At 44.9% G+C, this 18,643-nt stretch overlaps 2 protein-coding genes across 2 annotated transcripts in view; both read left to right on the forward strand.

The window, feature by feature from the left end:
* LOC141105001 (uncharacterized) overlaps positions 1-17,554 on the forward strand; it is a 32,991-nt gene extending 15,437 nt beyond the window's left edge. The window contains exon 2 of the mRNA XM_073594808.1: positions 16,175-17,554. Coding sequence (XP_073450909.1) covers positions 16,175-16,949 — 775 coding nt within the window. The 3' untranslated portion in view covers positions 16,950-17,554. The remainder of the gene's footprint in view (positions 1-16,174) is intronic.
* Positions 1-18,643, forward strand: part of LOC141106844 (uncharacterized) — a 209,570-nt gene that overhangs the window by 174,536 nt on the left and 16,391 nt on the right.

The following is an 18,643-nucleotide window of genomic DNA, read 5'->3' on the forward strand; positions in this document are numbered from 1 at the left end:
TTGAAATAAATAAGTTGGTTTTGTGTCGCTGTTTGGGCACTCGGACTCAAAAAAGTTCGCCATCACTGGCCTATGTAAAGGTAATCTAATGAAGAGGGAGTTGCAGTAGTCCAGATGAGAGATGACAAGGGAGTGGATTAGGAGCTTTATGGTGTCATTGTTTAGGAAGGGACATATTCTGGAGAAGTTGCAGAGATTGAGGCGACTAGCTTTGGACAGTGATTGGATGTGGGGCTGAAAGGAAAATTCAGTCCAGGATTACCCCTAGCACCCTGGCATGGGAGAGGGGGGATGGGTTGTTAGTTGAGTCATCGATCTTGACATAGAAATCAGGGGAAGAGGCACATGGTGGAGGAAATATTATGAGCTAGGTTTTGGATACATTGAATTGGAGGAAGTGGTGTGACATCCAGACTGATAGTAAATTAGTGATACATGAGGAGACGATGGAATGAGTTGAGGGGTAGAGATATAGATTTGGGTATCACCAGCATGGAGATGGTATTAGAAGCCATGGAGGCTATAAGCTGACCCAGAGAGCAGGTGTAGATCGAGAATCGGAGAGGTCCAAGAACAGAACCTTGGGGGACCTTGACGGAAAAAGGTAGAGGACAGGTGTGGTGGGATAGGTAGAATGAGAACCAATGAAGAGTACAGTCACAGAGACCAAAGGAGTGGAGTTTTTTTGGGGAGGAGGGGGTGGTCTACTGTGTCAAAGGCAGTAGAGAGGTCCAGGAGTAGGAATACAGAATAGTGTCCATTGGATTTAGCTGCTAGTAACTCATTTGTGAGTTTAAGGAGTGCAGTTTCTGGATTGTTGAGGGTGAAATGCAGACTGAAGGGGATTAAGAAGGTTATTCTCAGTAAGATGGTCGTTCAGGTGGTTGTAGACCTTCAAGCAGTTTGGAGGAAAAAGCAAGCAAGGAGATGGAGCGTAAGTTGCTAGGAATGGTGGGGTTCAAAAAGTGTTTTTTAAGTATGGGGGTGACTAGTGCATGTTTTAGAAAGTTGGGGAATGGGGCAGAACGCCTGGCACCCTGACTGGGTGCCTCTGCCAGACGGTACCTCCTGTCTTCCAAACCCTTCCAGCAGACCAGTAGCTAATATCATCTCTTTACCCCAAGAATCATACACAGACAAGATGTTCAGGTTAAACCAAAGGAATGACTGTTTATTGAAACCCAGACACATTCTTTATACCCCCCAAGAGGACATTCCCCTCTTGGGGATATTAGCATAGATAAGACGTACAACCAGTAAAAACATGACAATGTAACCTTTAAACATTAATCTAATTAACAGCTAGGCACTTAGACAAGTCTCATCAGTATGGCTAGTAGTCGCAGGAATTCCCCACCCTGCCTCCCTTGTCTATGTGCTGGAAAACATGTCTACAATAAGTTTTGATTGGCCAAGGCATGCCCACCAGGATGCCCAGAAACAGTTCCACAGCCCTGGATATATGAAGAACATTACATCACTCATTTCGTTTCTACACCAGCTTGGATCTAGGTCACCAACTTGCACATTGGCAGAAATAGAATAAAAAGTTAATAATATAACGTTGATAGTAGCTGGGGCAAAATGGGCAAATGCTGCATTATGCAGCTCTCAGGGACCAGCCGGGGCAAGATAAGAAATATGTCCAAGAAGAGTTCCATATCTCTGGCTGGTGAAGGTGCATCTGCACGATCTGTCTGACCCAATGTTCCCACAGATGCACCACTGTTTTGGGGACTTTCCGGCCGCATAGTCCCAGCAGATACTCCCGGCCAAGGGTTTCAGGACCTGGCTCTCCTCCATCCTATGACAGGGAGAAGTAAAGAAATCATATGGTATCCTCTATGGGCCGTTATCAATGGGTAGAAAGCTAGCCCATAGTCCCCTCCAAAAGCCCCTGTCCTATCTGCGTCCGTCACGGGGAAGATGCTAAAACAGAGGGAGACATTAAAGATGTGAGTTAGAGAGTGTAGGATAGAGCCATGAGGAAAAGTAATGAGTGTACATGTGGAGAGGGAGTGTTAAGTGGGGAAGTTATCTGAACAGCGGAGATGTCATCACGAATTGTATCAATTTTATTTTTGAAGCAATTAGTGATCTCCTGGGCCACGAGTAAATTAGTTGGTGGAGGACAAAGTTGAAATTAGAGAAGAGTTGACAGGGACGGGATGATAAGTTGTTAATGAGAGTGATAAAATAGGTCTGATTGGCAGTGTGGAGGCAGGAATTTTATTTTAGGAGGGCAGATTTATATTGGTTGAAGTCCTTCTAAGGCGATCTAGAGTCAGCTATGTTTTTTGAGACATCTGGTATCATCTGTTTTCCAAGGTTGTAGGGGTCGGGACCCGATTCTGTGCTTAGTGAGGGGGGTGAGCTCATCAAGGGAAGAGGACAGGGCTCTATTGTAGACAGAAGTGGCTAGGTTGGGGCAGGACAAGAGTGAGAATTTGTTATAGTAGCATTCGAAGAGAAGGGTTAAGGTGTGTTAGGTGGCGAAGGTTTCTGGGTATCTGTTAGGTGGTTGGAGGGAGAGGAGGTGGAAAACTGGTAGAAAGAGAAACTAATAAGGTGGTGATCAGAGAGAGAAAAGGGATTGTTGGAGAGGTTGCACGGAGTGCATAGGTAGGAGAATACAAGGTCAAGGGTGTTGCCCTCAGAGTGAGAAGAAGCGTGTATCCATTGTGTATCCATTGCTACGGGTCAAAAGAGGAGGCTAGACTAAGAAGTTTAGAAGTAGCATGAGTGTTAGTATTAACAGATTATAGAACAGAAAATAGACCAATACAATGTGCCTCAAATGAGGAGAGTGGCAAAGAGGGAGGTGGGTGAAGTACCTGAAAGATGCTATGTGGGGCTAGAAGGATTCCCACTCCACCTCCCTTCCATCCACTGGGTCTGAGGGAGTGAGTCCAGAGAAGGCCATCATGGGGGAGGGAAGCAGGAGAAGCAGTGTCGGATTCATGAAGCCAGGTTTCAGTAACAGCAAGTAGTTAGTGATAAAGAGGTCATGGACAAAAGTGAGTTTGTTGTAAACAGAACAGGCGTTCCATAGACGCAAGAGAAGGGGAGGCTGGTTTTGGGAAGAAGAGGGATAGAAACTAAATATTGGATTGCAGCTGCTGCCAGAGGGTATGGGGTGATGGGAGATTTGGGTAAAGGCAAACATTGGAGGCTCAGGGTTTGGGGTTTAATCTCCAGAGGTTCGGAGAAGCAGAAGGGTGAGGGAGGTAATATGGGAGTGTAATTTATATGAAGGGACATGCCTCAGAGTCCTGGAGGTTTTATTAGCATGTGGGTTTAGAATTATCTGGAGTCGGTGAGTGCAGTAATAGGGAGAGCACAGAAGTGAGGGTGATATATACAGGCTGTGGGGTGGAGAAGAGGGGTGAGGGAAAGATAGATTAAAGAGAGAGGACACAACTGTCAGAAGGATTGGTAGAAAGCACATGGTATAGAGAGGAATGAGAGCTGAATGGGGAAACAAGGTCACCTGCAGTCTGTTTGGTGTTTTTCAAAGTAGTTTGCTGTATATTCTCGCTTTGAGCAATCGCTGAAATGCAGAGCCCACTTAAATAAAGAACCCACTTATAGAAAGACAAAGAAGATATTCGGGGGGCACACCCTAAAAGATTGTGCAGCCATAAGACCATACAACAGAACAAAATATTACAGCGCACACATGCAAAAAAGACATTTACCTTCAGCAAGGCTTGTTTAAAACACCTAGACATTTTCAAAAAATATTATCAAAAAATATGGGGATTTGGTCACACCATATTGCTATATGGTGCTTAAGCCCACTTACTGCGACAAACTACCCCATGATTAGTGGGTCCTACACTATCCATAGACTGGGAGATCCTGCTTCTCTGAACCATGGGAGCCATACACTCCTCTATATGGGAGAACTTGAGGTCTCCTCCCATGGTGGACACTAATGGGAGGCACTGATGAGGGAGTGGGGTGCTCCTCACCCAAAAGGATTTATAGAAAGAACACGAGACATGTGCCCCCCAGCCATATATAATGTGGAAATTTAGATTAACCCATTCAGGGTCAGAACATCCCCCCACTTACAAGGCTGAAACATTTCCTTCATTTTGGAGATGTCACCTTTCCCAAGAATTACCTTGTCACCTCATCAGTCCGTTGTAGAATTTCTACATCTATACTAACAATGTCACGCTTACTCCTAATGCAGGTGGTCACACACTATAGCTGGCTTTTGTGTTCTTCACCTATAGAAGCCCCCTTTTCCATAAGGCAAGCAGGCCTACTGGTAGTAAGTTGCCCCCAGGACTTATACACAATGCTATAGTGCCTGCCCACCACTCCAGGGCAGGTGCAAACTGAGCACAGCAACCAGGCACTTACAGTTGGCAGACATGCAGAGTGGTTCAACGACAGTCCAGGTACAAGGCAGGCAAGGTTCAGAATAGTCAGGGTCAAATCCGTAGTCAAAAGGCAGGCAGAGTTCAAAGAGTAGTCAATATCCGAAACCGAGGTCATCAATGAGGGAATTCAAACAGCAGAGCAGGGCAGACAAACAGAGAGCTTGGAGCACATGTTACAAATGCAATATCACAAGCATGAGACTGCAGGCTTGGCTGGCTTAAATCAGGTTTGGTCTCCACCCAGAGACTGACCACATCAATCACCTTGCAGGTGGACAGACAGACAGAAAGATTGCATCACAGCCAAAACCAGGATGCTGGAATGAGGAGCAGGAGAACAACACACTCCTGACAAATGGATTATAGTACTTTTATTAGTGGTGTGGGGTGGACTGTTTATTTAGGTAGGCTTAGAATATGTGTGTCTTTATTTTATAGGATTCAAATTAGAAAAAAGAGGGAAAAATGTAATTTGTAGTAAATATCTGGAATTTTTTTTTCCCCATAATGATCCCCAGTCTCAGATATTCATCCTAAAAAGTCTCCTGAGTACACGGATATCACAGGAATATGATGTGTCCTGGCAAAGCCCAAAGAAAATGTTAATCTTTCAGTTTAGGAGAGGAGGGACGCATCCAGGAGAAATTATTCTGTGTACAGAAACCTCACACAGCACCCCCCACAGCTCCTCCTCCCAATGTCCCTCCAATCAGAGTTAGAGAATCCTATGACATCACACTGAACTCACAGCTCCTCCTCCTAATATCCCTCTATCCAACTGTTTTTTTTTCTGATGCTCTTAGGATGTGGGCTGGTCCCTGGCCTCCTCACTTTCAAAGTAGGGCTGTTGAACCTGCATTGTATGTAATATCAGAAACCTCAGCATGAAGTGGGGTTTAAATAAAGAGACCTGACCAGTGAGGTGAGGAGGATTCTGGGAATGTCATTTGATTTTACTATTTGTGTAAATCTAGAGTTTTCCTCCTGTGAAGTCTGGAGATCATCTGACCATCACATTGCCTCCACCTCCCTCCCTGATAGAATAGAGAAATAAAAAGAAGATTCTAGAAGTCACCAGAGAGATCATCGAGCTGCTGACAGGAGAGGTGAGCGGTGCTCCGAAGGATGTCATGATGGACAATCAGCCGCCCCTCACATCACCGGGTAAGAGGAGACTTTATTGTAAAGGAGAGAGCAGTACGGAGGGTCCACCTAGATCCCCCATCATCTGATAAATACATAGAAACAATGTATTCAGTCAGTGTGTGTGTTTCCTACAGATGGATCCAGTAATGGGAACCCACCAGAGAGATGTCCCCGTCCTCTGTATTCCCGGGATTCCACACAGGAAGATCACATCATCCCTCACCATCATCAGGTAGATGATTGACAATTATTGGTAGTTATGATTTATACACAGCATGTTTGTTACAATGGATGTTTTATTATATATTCAGAGTGGAAACCTCGGGGATGATAATATTGATGTTAAAGAAGAGTATAAAGAGGAGGATGAGGAGTATGGAGTGATGGAGAAGTTTTCAGAAGGACACAAGGATATGATGGAGCCACCTAATACCAGGAACCCACCAGAGAGATGTCCCCGTCCTCTGTATTCCCGGGATTCCACACAGGAAGGTCACACCATCCCTCAATGTTACAAGGTTGGTGGATAGAAGCATCTAGAACATGGGCTTCTGGAGAGGATTTTTTTTTTTATATATGATGTCACAATAATCTTCTATTTTACAGATGATATTTTCTCTCATTTTCTTGATTTAGAGTGGAGATCCAATCGATATAGAATTTGAGGTTAAAGCAGAAGAAGAAGAGAGGTATGTGAGGGATGATCAGCAGTCTATGGAGGAGGATGGAATAACAGGGACATTTATAGAGGAGGACACTCCTACAGAGATCAGCACAGGTGAGTCATGAACTCTAAATACATTCCTCCACCCATACTGATCACTGATTGGTCCAGAGTAGGGCGGGGACTGGGTGATATCAGCCTGTAATCCCCTGGTCACTTTCCTGAGCTGTGTTCCCCGTCCTGTATTCCTGTATTTCTCTCGGATAATCTTCCTTCTCTGTGCTGCAGACACAATTTATGTATCTAGACTGGATTTATGGAGATTCTGGGGTTCAACTGGCAGCAAAATCTTGATTTTCACCATAAGCATTGCTCAGCCTAGGCACCTGGGGTATGTACCTTGGGTCTTCTGCCCCATGCCCGGGTCTAGCAAGACCTCTGACAGAACAATTCTCCCGGGGTTACTTGCTCTGTTATTTGCTGTCTGTGCCGGGTGAAGGGATATGTCTGTATAGTCTCAGACCCAAGTCACTGAGTGCAGTCTCAGGAGATGGGAGGCAGCGGTGTGGGACCTCTGCAACTTGTCTCCAGTAAACAGTTCAACTTCCAATGATTACTGAATACCAATATTATGAGTCCTCCTGACCATTACACCGTATATAGTAATTATATATTGCATGTTACATATTCCTGACCCCTGCACTATATACTCTATATTGTACATTACATACTCCTGACCCCTGCACTATATACCCAATATTGTACATTACATACTCCTGACCCCTGAACTGTAAACACAGATTTCCCCTTGGGAATGGGACTTTTTAGGCACAGATTGTGAGACGATAATAATAAAAAATTCAAACTTATTTTTAGTATCAAAAAAGTATAAAGAAGAGTAACAGTCACGTACATAGAATTGTACTGTACAGACATGGAATATTATACCATCATACATATACCAGCAGATGCACATAATGAGTGAAAAAGACTCCATAATGTGAACATCCATAATATACACACACACAGTACTAATTACATTCGTATTTCCTACGCGTTACAGAATACATTAGACTCCTTCTTCAGGGATAATCCGATATGCAGTTATAGTGATAATAGTAATCTAGAAAATATAAACATATGCATTATCCATCCATTAGATACTGAAAAAACCACAATGGCGAAAGATGAAAGGGCATCCGATTACCGCTCACATACTCACATGTCTAATGATGGGATATGACCCGAGTAGATACGGCAGAAGTGACCATAATGGCCGGGAGATACAGTGTAGAAGAGGGAATTCAAAAAGTCTGGTCAGGAGGAGGATGGACGGAGAGTCACAGAAGTGCAAACCGGGACCAGAACAGCGTTGCTATGGGCGACGAGACAATAATTAGAGTAAAAAAAAATATAAAAAAATACCGTATTTATCGGCGTATAACACGCGCCGGCGTATAACACGCACCCCAAGTTTAGGAGGGAAGTTCAAGGAAAAAAAACTTACATTTAAATGCCCATCAATGCAGCGTTATCGTGTCCATCTGCAGCCTTGTCAGTGCAGCCTTGCCCCAGTGCAGAATTGTCAGTGCAGCTTTGCCCCAGTGCAGAATTGTCAGTGCAGCTTTGCCCCAGTGCAGCCTTGTCCCCAGTGTACATTTTATGATCGCCGCCGACATACACAAGTTTAGTTTGTATTTTTAAATATGGCGCCGCGGGGTTCGGAGTGACTGGGCGGAGCCGAGATACACATAGCCGAGGGTTCTCGGCTCTTCTCGGTGCCGTTCACAGTCACGCCCAGTCCCTATGGTAGACATAACAGAGGTCCAATGGCGGGACTGGGCGGGACTGTGAACGGCGCCGAGAAGAGCTGAGAACCCTCGGCTATGTGTATCTCGGCTCTTCTCGGTGCCGTTCACAGTCACGCCCAGTCCCTATGGTAGACATAACAGAGGTCCAATGGCGGGACTGGGCGGGACTGTGAACGGCGCCGAGAAGAGCTGAGAACCCTCGGCTATGTGTATCTCTGCTCCGCCCAGTCACTGTGTTCTCGGCGGCGCTCGTTCAGCTGAACGAGCGCCGCCGAGTCCCTCCGAACTCCGCGGCGCCATATTTAAAAATACACGCTATGTAAATGTCGGCGGCGATCGCTCTGATAGATCATAAAATAGCGGGGATCGGCGTATATAACACGCACCCACGATTTTCCCCTGATTTTAAGGGGAAAAAAGTGCGTGTTATACGCCGATAAATACGGTATATAAAATAATGCCTAAAATCCAGGTGCGTGCAAATACACCCGCACACACACACAAAATATACACGTGCGCATACAGACCACCGCGATTAAGGCCTATTGGTGTCTAGAAATGTATAAAGAGTTCATATAGAGCATAGCTTTAAAGTCACTATGATAGCTGCAAGGTTTGCAGGATATGTTGACAGTTGTGCTCATAAGTTTACAGAATTTATGATTTCCCAAGGCGTCTTCCAGGACAGCACCTGAGAGATAGTGACTCCTCCCACCGGACCACAAGAAACACCTTCTTCCTCCAGATCTTTAAAGGGAGGCGCCTCCCTACCACACCTCAGTTTTTGTGTTTCCTCCGGCCCGGAGGGAACATCTTTTTGGGAGGGGAGTCAGTATCTCTTGGGTGCTCCTGAGAGACGGGGTCTCCTCTCTTATTTTTTTCCTCCTTTTGAGACCTTCAGTCCTCCCGTCCTACCCAGGCAGTTGGCAGCGGTAGTTCTTCGGGTTCCTCTTCCGCCTTGGTGCTCGGAGAGAGCCAGAGATCCGGTGGTCTGCTGCAAAGTACCCAGAGCGGCGGCTGCACGTGCAACGCCGCCATTTTGCTTAGGCCGATAGGAGGTCGCGCCGGAGGTGTCAGAGCTGGTCAGAAATCTATTGACCCAAGATGGTTTCATGGTGTCAATAGATTTAAAGGATGCATACCTGCATATCCCAATTCCACCCCTTAGTCCCAGAAGTATCTCAGGTTGGCAGTAAGGATGGAAGACGTGATTCATCATCTACAATTCAGGGCCTTATCGTTCGGACTGTCATCCTCACCCCGGATTTTTACCAAGGTAATGGCGGAAGCTCTAGCTCTGCTTTGTCTTCAGGGAATCGCAGTGATTCCCTATTCAGATGACCTACTATTCTTTGCCCCCTCAAGGCAAAGGTTACAGAACAACCTAAACAAAGCACGCAACCATCTGGGATCTATAGGATGGATTCTAAACCTTCAAAAATCCTCCCTAAACCCGTCACAGGAGATTCGCTTTCTGGGTTGTCAGATCAATACAGTAGATCAGAAATTTTTTCTCCCCCCCAGAGAAAAAGGACAATGCTCAGTGCACTGTGTCGTTACTGCAGACCAACCAGCAGATAACGATAAGGCAGGTTATGTCGGCAATAGGAGTACTGACCTCAACAATGCCGGCTGTCCAGTGGGCGAGACTACATTTCAGGTGTCTACAAACTTTTCTCCTGATTTCATGGGATCACAGTTTGGGATCCCTGGACACGGAGGTGAAGATTCCAACCCGGGTGAAGAGGTCACTATGGCGGTGGAAGAGTCAGGAGACCCTATCAAGGGGTCTAGATTGGGCCTTTCCAGTCGAAAGAAGACTGACAACCGATGCCAGCTCCTGGGGTTGGGGCGCCGACCTAGAGAAAAACTTCGCTCAGGGAAGTTGGTCCAAGAAGGAGGCGACAAGGTCCTCAAATTGGAGAGAGCTCAAGGCGATTGCTTTATCTCTAATAATATTTGCACAAGACCTCAGTTTACACCACGTTCAGGTGTTCATGGACAACGCTAAGGCTGTGGCTTATCTAAAAAAAGAGGGGGGCACAAGGAGCAGGTCCTTACAAGGACTGGTAACAGAAATCCTTCGGTGGGCAGAGAAGCACTTTCTGTCCCTGTCAGCAATCCACCTAAAGGGGACCCTGAACAGAGTGGCGGATTTTCTGAGCAGGTGCCCCATTCAAGAAGCAGAGTGGTCGCTGAATCCGGAGGTCTTCGCGATGATTTCCAGTATGTGGGGACAGCCAGAGGTGGACCTATTTGCCTCAAAAGAGAATGCACAGGTTCCCCGGTTCTTTTCCCTAAACAATCTCGACGGATCATTAGGGACAGACGCATTGGTATATCCATGGAGATTTCACCTTTGCGCTTTCCCCCCCCATTTCAGGTAATCCCACTGGTATTGAAGAAGATTCAACGGGAAAAGGTACCAGTCATCCTAGTTACGCCGTTTTGGCCGAAAAGGGCCTGGTTCTCAACCGTTCTGGGAATGGCAACCAAACCTTGTTGGCATCTACCTCTCAGGCACGATCTACTAATACAATACAGTAAATCACCCAGAGGTAGCCGGTCTGGCTCTCGCAGCCTGGTATCAGGAGGAGCAGCTCCTAAAAAGCAAAGGTTTTTCTGGCAGGCTGATTACAACATTACTATCAAGTAGAAAAAGGGTAACGAGGGGCATTTATACTAAAGTCTGGAAAGCCTATAATTCATGGTGCGATTCATCTGCCCAAGACCCAGGGAGCCTTGTTTCCATCTTGGAGGTCTTACAGGATGGAGCAGATAAAGGACTAGCGGTCAGTACCTTTAAAAATACAGGTTGCTGCATTAGCAGTGTTCTTAGAAAAATCTGTGGCCCCGGAACCACTGGTAATCGGATTTTTTTAGAGCTCTTACAAGATCTAATCCAGCACCGGTCAAAGGTTTCCCTAAATGGGATCTGTGGGTAGTCCTGCAATCCCTAGCAAAGAGTCCATCTGAGCCTTTGGAAGAAGCATCTCTCTCTTACTGTCTCACTCTTAAAGCTGTGTTTCTGATCGCCATTACTTCAGCACGCAGGATCAGTGAGCTACACGCTCTGTCAATTAAGGAACCTTACTTGTCAGTGTTTCCGGATAGAGTTATACAGAGGACAGATCCAAAGTTCTTACCCGAGGTAGCTTCAATACATAATCGTTCACAAGACATTGTGCTCCCAACAAGAGACTTGTTGGGAGAAGGAGACTTTTTTCTTCATATGTTGGATGTCAAAAGGACTTTGTTATGTTACCTAGAAATAACATAGGACTTTAGACGTACAGATTCATTATTTGTTCTTTTTTCAGGCAACAAAAAAGGTTGCCAGGCTTCTATAGTTTCTTTAGCCAGATGGCTGAAATTATCCATTATGGAGGCATACTCGCATGTAGGTTTGTCTCCACCAGCGGGGATTTGTGCACACTCAACCAGAGCGCTTGCAGCCACTTGGGCAGGAAGAGCTGGTGCCACCCCTTAGCAGATTTGCAAGGCGGCATTGTGGTCAAGTTTCCGCACGTTCGTGCGACATTATAGGCTGGACCTCACATCTGCCAGTGATCAGGCATTTGGCAGGAAGGTCCTGCAGGCTGTTGTCCCGCCCTAAGGGGGTACATCTCTGTTATCCTCTCAGGTGCTGTCCTGAAAGACGCCTTGGGAAAATCCAAGTTAGATTTACCGGTAACTTGTTTTACAGAAGTCTTTTAGGACAGCAACGACCTGCCCTATTAGTTTGATGTACTATGCTGTGACTAACGTATGTGCTTATGTGTTCCAGCCGGGGCCAGAGGTTCTCTTCTATAACTGAGGTGTGGTAGGGAGGCGCCTAAGAACTACCGCTGCCAACTGCCTGGGTAGGACAGGAGGACTGAAGGTCTCAAAAGGAGGAAAAAAATAAGAGAGGAGACCCCGTCTCTCAGGAACACCCAAGAGATACTGACTCCCCTCCCAAAAGATGTTCCCTCCGGGCCGGAGGAAACACAAAAACTGAGGTGTGGTATGGAGGCGCCTCCCTTTAAAGATCTGGAGGAAGAAGGTGTTTCCTGTGGTCCGGTGGGAGGAGTCACTATCTCTCAGGTGCTGTCCTGAAAGACTTCTGGAAAACAAGTGACCGGTAAGTCTAACTTGAATTTTCTTGGCCATTTTTCAGAGAATATAAATGATAACACAAAAACTTTTCTCTCACTCATGGTTAGTGTTTGGCTGAAGCCATTTATTATGAATCAACTGTGTTTTCTCTTTTTAAATCATAATGAAAACAGAAACTACCCAAATGACCCTGATCAAAAGTTTACATACCCTAGTGATTTTGGCCTGATAACATGCACACAAGTTGACACAAAGGGGTTTGAATGGCTATTAAAGGTAACCATCCTCGCCTGTGATCTGTTTGCTTGTAATTAGTGTGTGTGTATAAAAGGTCAATGAGTTTCTGGACTCCTGACAGACCCTTGCATCTTTCATCCAGTGCTGCACTGACGTTTCTGGATTCTGAGTCATGGGGAAAGCAAAAGAATTGTCAAAGGATCTGCGGGAAAAGGTAGTTGAACTGTATAAAACAGGAAAGGGGTTTAAAAAGATATCCAAGGAATTGAAAATGCCAATCAGCAGTGTTCAAACTCTAATCAAGAAGTGGAAAATGAGGGGTTTTGTGGAAACCAAACTGGTCAGGTAGACCAACTAAAATTTCAGCCACAACTGCCAGGAAAATTGTTTGGGATGCAAAGAAAAACCCACAAATAACTTCAGGTGAAATACAGGACTCTCTGAAAACATGTTGTGTGGCTGTTTCAAGATGCACAATAAGGAGGCACTTGAAGAAAGATGGGCTGCATGGTTGAGTCGCCAGAAGAAAGCCATTACTATGCAAATTCCACAAAGTATCCCGCTTACAATACGCCAAACAGCACAGAGACAAGCCTCAAACCTTCTGGCACAAAGTCATTTGGAGTGATGAGACCAAAATTGATCTTTTTGACCACAACCATAAACACTACATTTGGAGAGAAGTCAACAAGGCCTATGATGAAAGGTCCACCATCCCTACTGTGAAACACGGCGGTGGATCGCTGATGTTTTGGGGATGTGTGAGCTACAAAGGCACAGGAAATTTGGTCAAAATTGATGGCAAGATGAATGCAGTATGTTATCAGAAAATACTGGAGGAACATTTGTATTCATCAGCCAGGAAGCTGCACATGGGACGTACTTGGACATTCCAACAATGATCCAAAACACAAGGAAAGTGGACCTGTCATTGGCTACAGCAGAATAAAGTGAAGGTTCTGGAATGGCCATCTCAGTCTCCTGACCTCAATATCATTGAGCCCCTCTGGGGAGATCTCAAACCGTGCCATTCATGCAAGACAGCCCAAGAATTTACAGGAACTGGAGGCTTTTTGCCAAGAGGAATGGGCAGCTTTACCATCTGAGAAGATAAAGAGCCTCACCCACAAATACCAGAAAAGACTTCAAGCCGTCATTAATGGTAAAGGGGGCAATACACGGTATTAAGAACTGGGGTATGTAAACTTTTGATCAGGGTCATTTGGGTAGTGTCTGTTTTCATTATGATTTAAAAAGAGTAAACGCAGTTGATTCATAATAAATGTCTTCAGCCAAACATTAACCATGAGTTATCACTCATATTCTCTGAAAAATGGCCAAGAATTCATAAATTCTGCCAGGGTATGTAAACTTATGAGCACAACTGTGGATAAAGATGTCCAACAGGGTTTATCATTGGTTCCATATATAAGAAGAAACAGCCTGGGGGTACATGGCTGTTTAATATAGGAACAACAGATTGAAGGCAACCATTGAAGTTCGTCTCTCCTAACAATCCCGGTGAAGCCCAGCATCAAACCAGCAAGGGGAGTGACCACCTAAGAGACATATAGGGACAAGGAGTACCTGGTCTCAAACAGCAGACAATATATGTACAATATAGTGAAGCAAACACGAACGTCTTTCAGAGTACTGAGATATTTATCATATAAACGATACAGTGTCAGAGTAGTGACACTTACCTATGCATTTGGTATGGACTGCTCCTATGGTAGATCGCCATTAAAGGAGATAGAGTTTCACCTCCTATTTTATAGTCGTAGATCCGCCCCATGCACCAGGTGGAGACACTTGCCCGGAATTGAATCCACCTGTGCTGCTTACCTGGTCCTTCCGAGTGCGCGGAGCACGGCGCCGCCCCATGCCCACATCCAAGATGGCGGCACGAGCGGAGTGACGTCATGCGCCACGTTCCCACTGACACGCATGTGCAGCAGCACCCGGGATCCAAGGCAACTGGTGAGGAAGGGAGAGAAGAATACCCCAGCCTCAGCAGGGGGATATAGCGCACGCGCAACTGCGCTTGCGCGATTCCCAATGGCCTTCAGCCACAGGTAGAGCTGGATGATAAACGGAAGTGGCAAATATATGCCAGATCATACAGCCCAAATGCAGCAAAGAATTGCCAAACGATCTAGGGGCCGGAGGGAGGATAAACATCCACCGAAACGGACCACGCGTGTCCCGGGATTGCACATATAGGCTCCTCGCTGAATCCGACCAGAGAAAAAAGAGAGGAGAGAAAGAAAGAAGGACACAGTAAAAGATAAATGGGAGAAACAGAGACAGGAGGAATACCATAACAAAACACAGGAGGAGAAAAGAGAAAATAAATAAAATTAAATGAAATGAAATGAAATAAAAATAAAATACCAAAAAAAAAACAAAATAGAAGTAAGTTTGTAGAGAAAAAAACCCCCAATATCACTCAGAGTGGACATGTGTGGCATATAAAACAACAAATGGATGCAGGAATTTGATAGGGCAAAATGCCCAAAGAGAGGGTAGCATATGATATAAGTAAATGTCCACGAAGATAGACGGTTCCATTAAAAACAGACTAAAAAAAAATGACTCAAAAGAACTTCAGAAATACCACTATATACTCTGTTATACATTACATACTCCTGACCCCTGCACTATATACTCTGTTATACATTACATACTCCTGACCCCTGCTGTCAGGAATCAGCGGCAAGGAGACCAGACACGTAGCTACACCTAGAAACTGAGACCAAACAAACAAAATATATATCCTTAAAGTGATAATTATTTACAGTGAAACATACGCCCCAGCAAACCGTGAACATAAACAAAATAACAAATGAACCTAACTACTGTCTATATACAATATCAACAATAAAGGGACAAAGGTAACAGGGATGCAAGGAAGGGAAACACGAGTACATACTCCTGACTCCTGCACTATATACTCTATATTGTACATTACATACAGACTTTTACATGTTGATAATAATGTGATAACATCCTCCAACTTCGGAACCTTAAACAGAAAGCGATAATGAGGGAGGAGTCAATAACCCAATGATGGTGGTCTTCAGGATCAGTCCAGTCTTCATCTTGGTTGTTCTTCCCCCATCCTCACTCTCTGACCTCTGGTAGGGCTCAGCCCCGCTGTTATTCATGACTAAATCATGGACTAAATAAGGAAGTGCAGGACTTCTTGTGTTGGGAAGATGGCAATGAGTGATAGAGGGGGAGGGGACACTCGTCCTGTAATACCCTCATCACTGTCACTCCTATAAAAGACAGTTCTCGTTGTTTCCTCACTCTCTGACTAAGGTCCATGAATAAAGAAATGAATTGGTAGGAGATCAGAGGACCCATTTACTAGTTACCTTGAGGGGGGAATTGTAAGATCCTCAGAGGCAAAGCTGCCTGATGTGGGCGGAGTCCTGGTTTAGGGGAACCAATCTGCTCATGTCTAGTAATAATCTTTGTATTTCTATTTTAGTAGATGGACGGGAGATGAGGAAAACCTCAGAGGATTGTCTCACTTTGTCTCCAGACTGTAAAGTAGAAGATGAGGACATCACACAGTATAGTCCAGGAGAAAACCCGACTACCTCAAATGTCCATCCGGCACCACACAGTGTAGATGGACCATCGTATTCCTCTTATCCTGAGGAACCTCAGACTGTGTGGGACGGTGCCGGACCATCGTATTCCTCTTATCCTGAGGAACCTCAGACTGTGAGGGACAGTGCCGGACCATCGTATTCCTCTTATCCTGAGGAACCTCAGACTGTGAGGGAAGGTGCAGTCCTTCCAATACGTAAGAGGTTTTCCTGTACTGAGTGCGGGAAATGTTTCTATTGTAAATCCAAACTTTATGTACATAAAAGAACTCACACAGGGGAGAAGCCCTTTTCCTGTCCTGATTGCGGGAAATGTTTTTCACAGAAGCACAGTCTTTCCCATCATCAGAAATTGCACACGGGGGAGAAGCCATATTCCTGTACTGAGTGCGGGAAATGTTTTTCACAGAAGTTCCATCTTTCCACGCATCAGAGATTGCACACGGGTGAGAAGCCGTATTCCTGTACTGAGTGCGGGAAATGTTTTTCACAGAAGTCCAGTCTTTCCCATCATCAGACATTGCACACGGGTGAGAAGCCATATTCATGTCCTGAGTGCGGGAAATGTTTTTCACAGAAGTCCACTCTTTCCACGCATCAGAGATCGCACACAGGGGAAAAGCCGTATTTCTGTCCTGAGTGCGGGAAATGTTTTTCACGGAAGTCCAGTCTTTCCACGCATCAGAGATCGCACACAGGGGAAAAGCCGTATTTCTGTCCTGAGTGCGGGAAATGTTTTTCATTGAAGTCCAGTCTTTCCTATCATCAGAAATTGCACACGGGGGAAAAGCCGTATTCCTGTTCTGAGTGCGGAAAATGTTTTTCAGTGAAGTCCAATCTTAACACACATCAGAGATTGCACAAGGGGGAGAAGCCGTATTCCTGTCCTGAGTGTGGAAAATGTTTTTCATTGAAGTCTGCTCTTAACACACATCAGAGATGTCACACGGGGGAGAAGCCACTTTCCTGTCCTGAGTGAGGGAATTGTTCCTCACTGAAGTCCTGTCTTCCTGTACATCAGGGGTCCCACACAACCCTCGAGGTGTATTAGTGAGTGCGGGAAATGTCTTGTATATGAATGTTGCTGGACATGTGGGGAAGAAGCACACCCTGATATACACCTCAGATATACTCCATGGCTGATCTTCATCATGTAAGAAACAGTTGATAAGGAGATCAGAGATCACCAAAGACATGGATGAAGTGTTGTACCGTGTTGGCCATTGATAGCAGGAGAAAAATAAAAATGGAGTCATTACCTCTCATTGGCTGAGTACATTTTGTGGTGGAAGATTTCACAAACACTTACAGGTCTGTCTCTATAAACTTTGTAGAATGAATGTGTAAAGGAAATGTGTAAGTTCTGTATAGAATTGTATTGTATTTTGTATGTATTGCACACGGCACTAATAATGTTTTCATGACATGTTTGCATTCTTTCCAGTCCTGATTAGAATTAGCCTGCCTATGTTACGCCCCTTGTTACCATAAAAGTACAATTGTAATATTAATGTGATAGCTACGTAATCATGTGTATAAAAACCTTCAATTGTGTCATAATAAAACAGAACAGTTATTTGGGAAGATGCGGAGTGTATCTTTTGTGTCTGTTCCCTACTGCAGTAGTTATTTATTTGGAACCGCTAATCAATATGAAGATAGAAATTGCCTAGCAATAAAATTCCAGAACAAATGTGACGCGCATTCCCCCAGCCGTGACCAGTATTGGTCATATTTTATTTCAGTGATTTCCTATGATCATTGGCTCCGTCTAGTGGCAATAATGTGGGACTGCAGTAATAATACCGCATTATTGCCCCATAATTGAGATGACGGTCAGAGGAAATTGCTGTGTTAATGAACATAAGGCCAGAATTTGGCACAGCTGGGGGAATGCTTGTCACATTAAAGGGTTTAGTTCACCTTTAAAAAACATCCCATGTTCCAGATAAGGGGCCCCAAATAACAATAACCACTGTGCAGATTTCAAAAAAGCAGCTCCTTTCATTATCTTTAGTCCCTGCAAAGCTGCTACTTCTGGTTGTTGGTATTTTCAAAAGATGCATTTAGTTTACCATTAAACGTACCTCCTCCTGACACAGGAAGTTTGTCCTGTGTGACTTCCTGAATCCCATGATGCCTTGCTGTTCTCTCTCTCATCCTGCCAGCTCTGCACTCCTCTCTGACAGCCCCTCCCCCTCAGGACTAGAGCAGAGCTGGTTCACAGCTACATGGCACTGAGTTTCCTGCTTCTCTATCTACATCTCTCCCTGATTCTCCCTTATCTACACAGGCAATGATAAAGTCTCTTTACAACTGGAATGAGTAGTAGAAAGAGGAGAGAAAGGAGGGAAGAGAAGAAAGAGGAGAGAGAGACAAGGAAAAAGAAAAACCACACACATATATATATACATATATCTATATATACACATACAGTGTGTGTGTGTAAATGTATATCAGTGACGGCTGGTGCTTAAAATTTTTTGGAGGGTGCAAAATTCTGAAAAATACGGAAAAAAAAACATCAAATGCAGCCACTGTGCCCATCAATTGCAGCCACTGTGCCTGTCAAATGTCATCATTGTGTCCCATCAAGTGCAGCCACTGTGCCCTTCAAATGCAGCCACTGTACCATCAAATGCAGCCACTGTGCCCATCAAATGCAGCCACTGT

Source organism: Aquarana catesbeiana, linkage group LG08, assembly GCF_042186555.1.
Source record: "Aquarana catesbeiana isolate 2022-GZ linkage group LG08, ASM4218655v1, whole genome shotgun sequence".
Classification (NCBI taxonomy): Eukaryota; Metazoa; Chordata; class Amphibia; order Anura; family Ranidae; genus Aquarana; species Aquarana catesbeiana.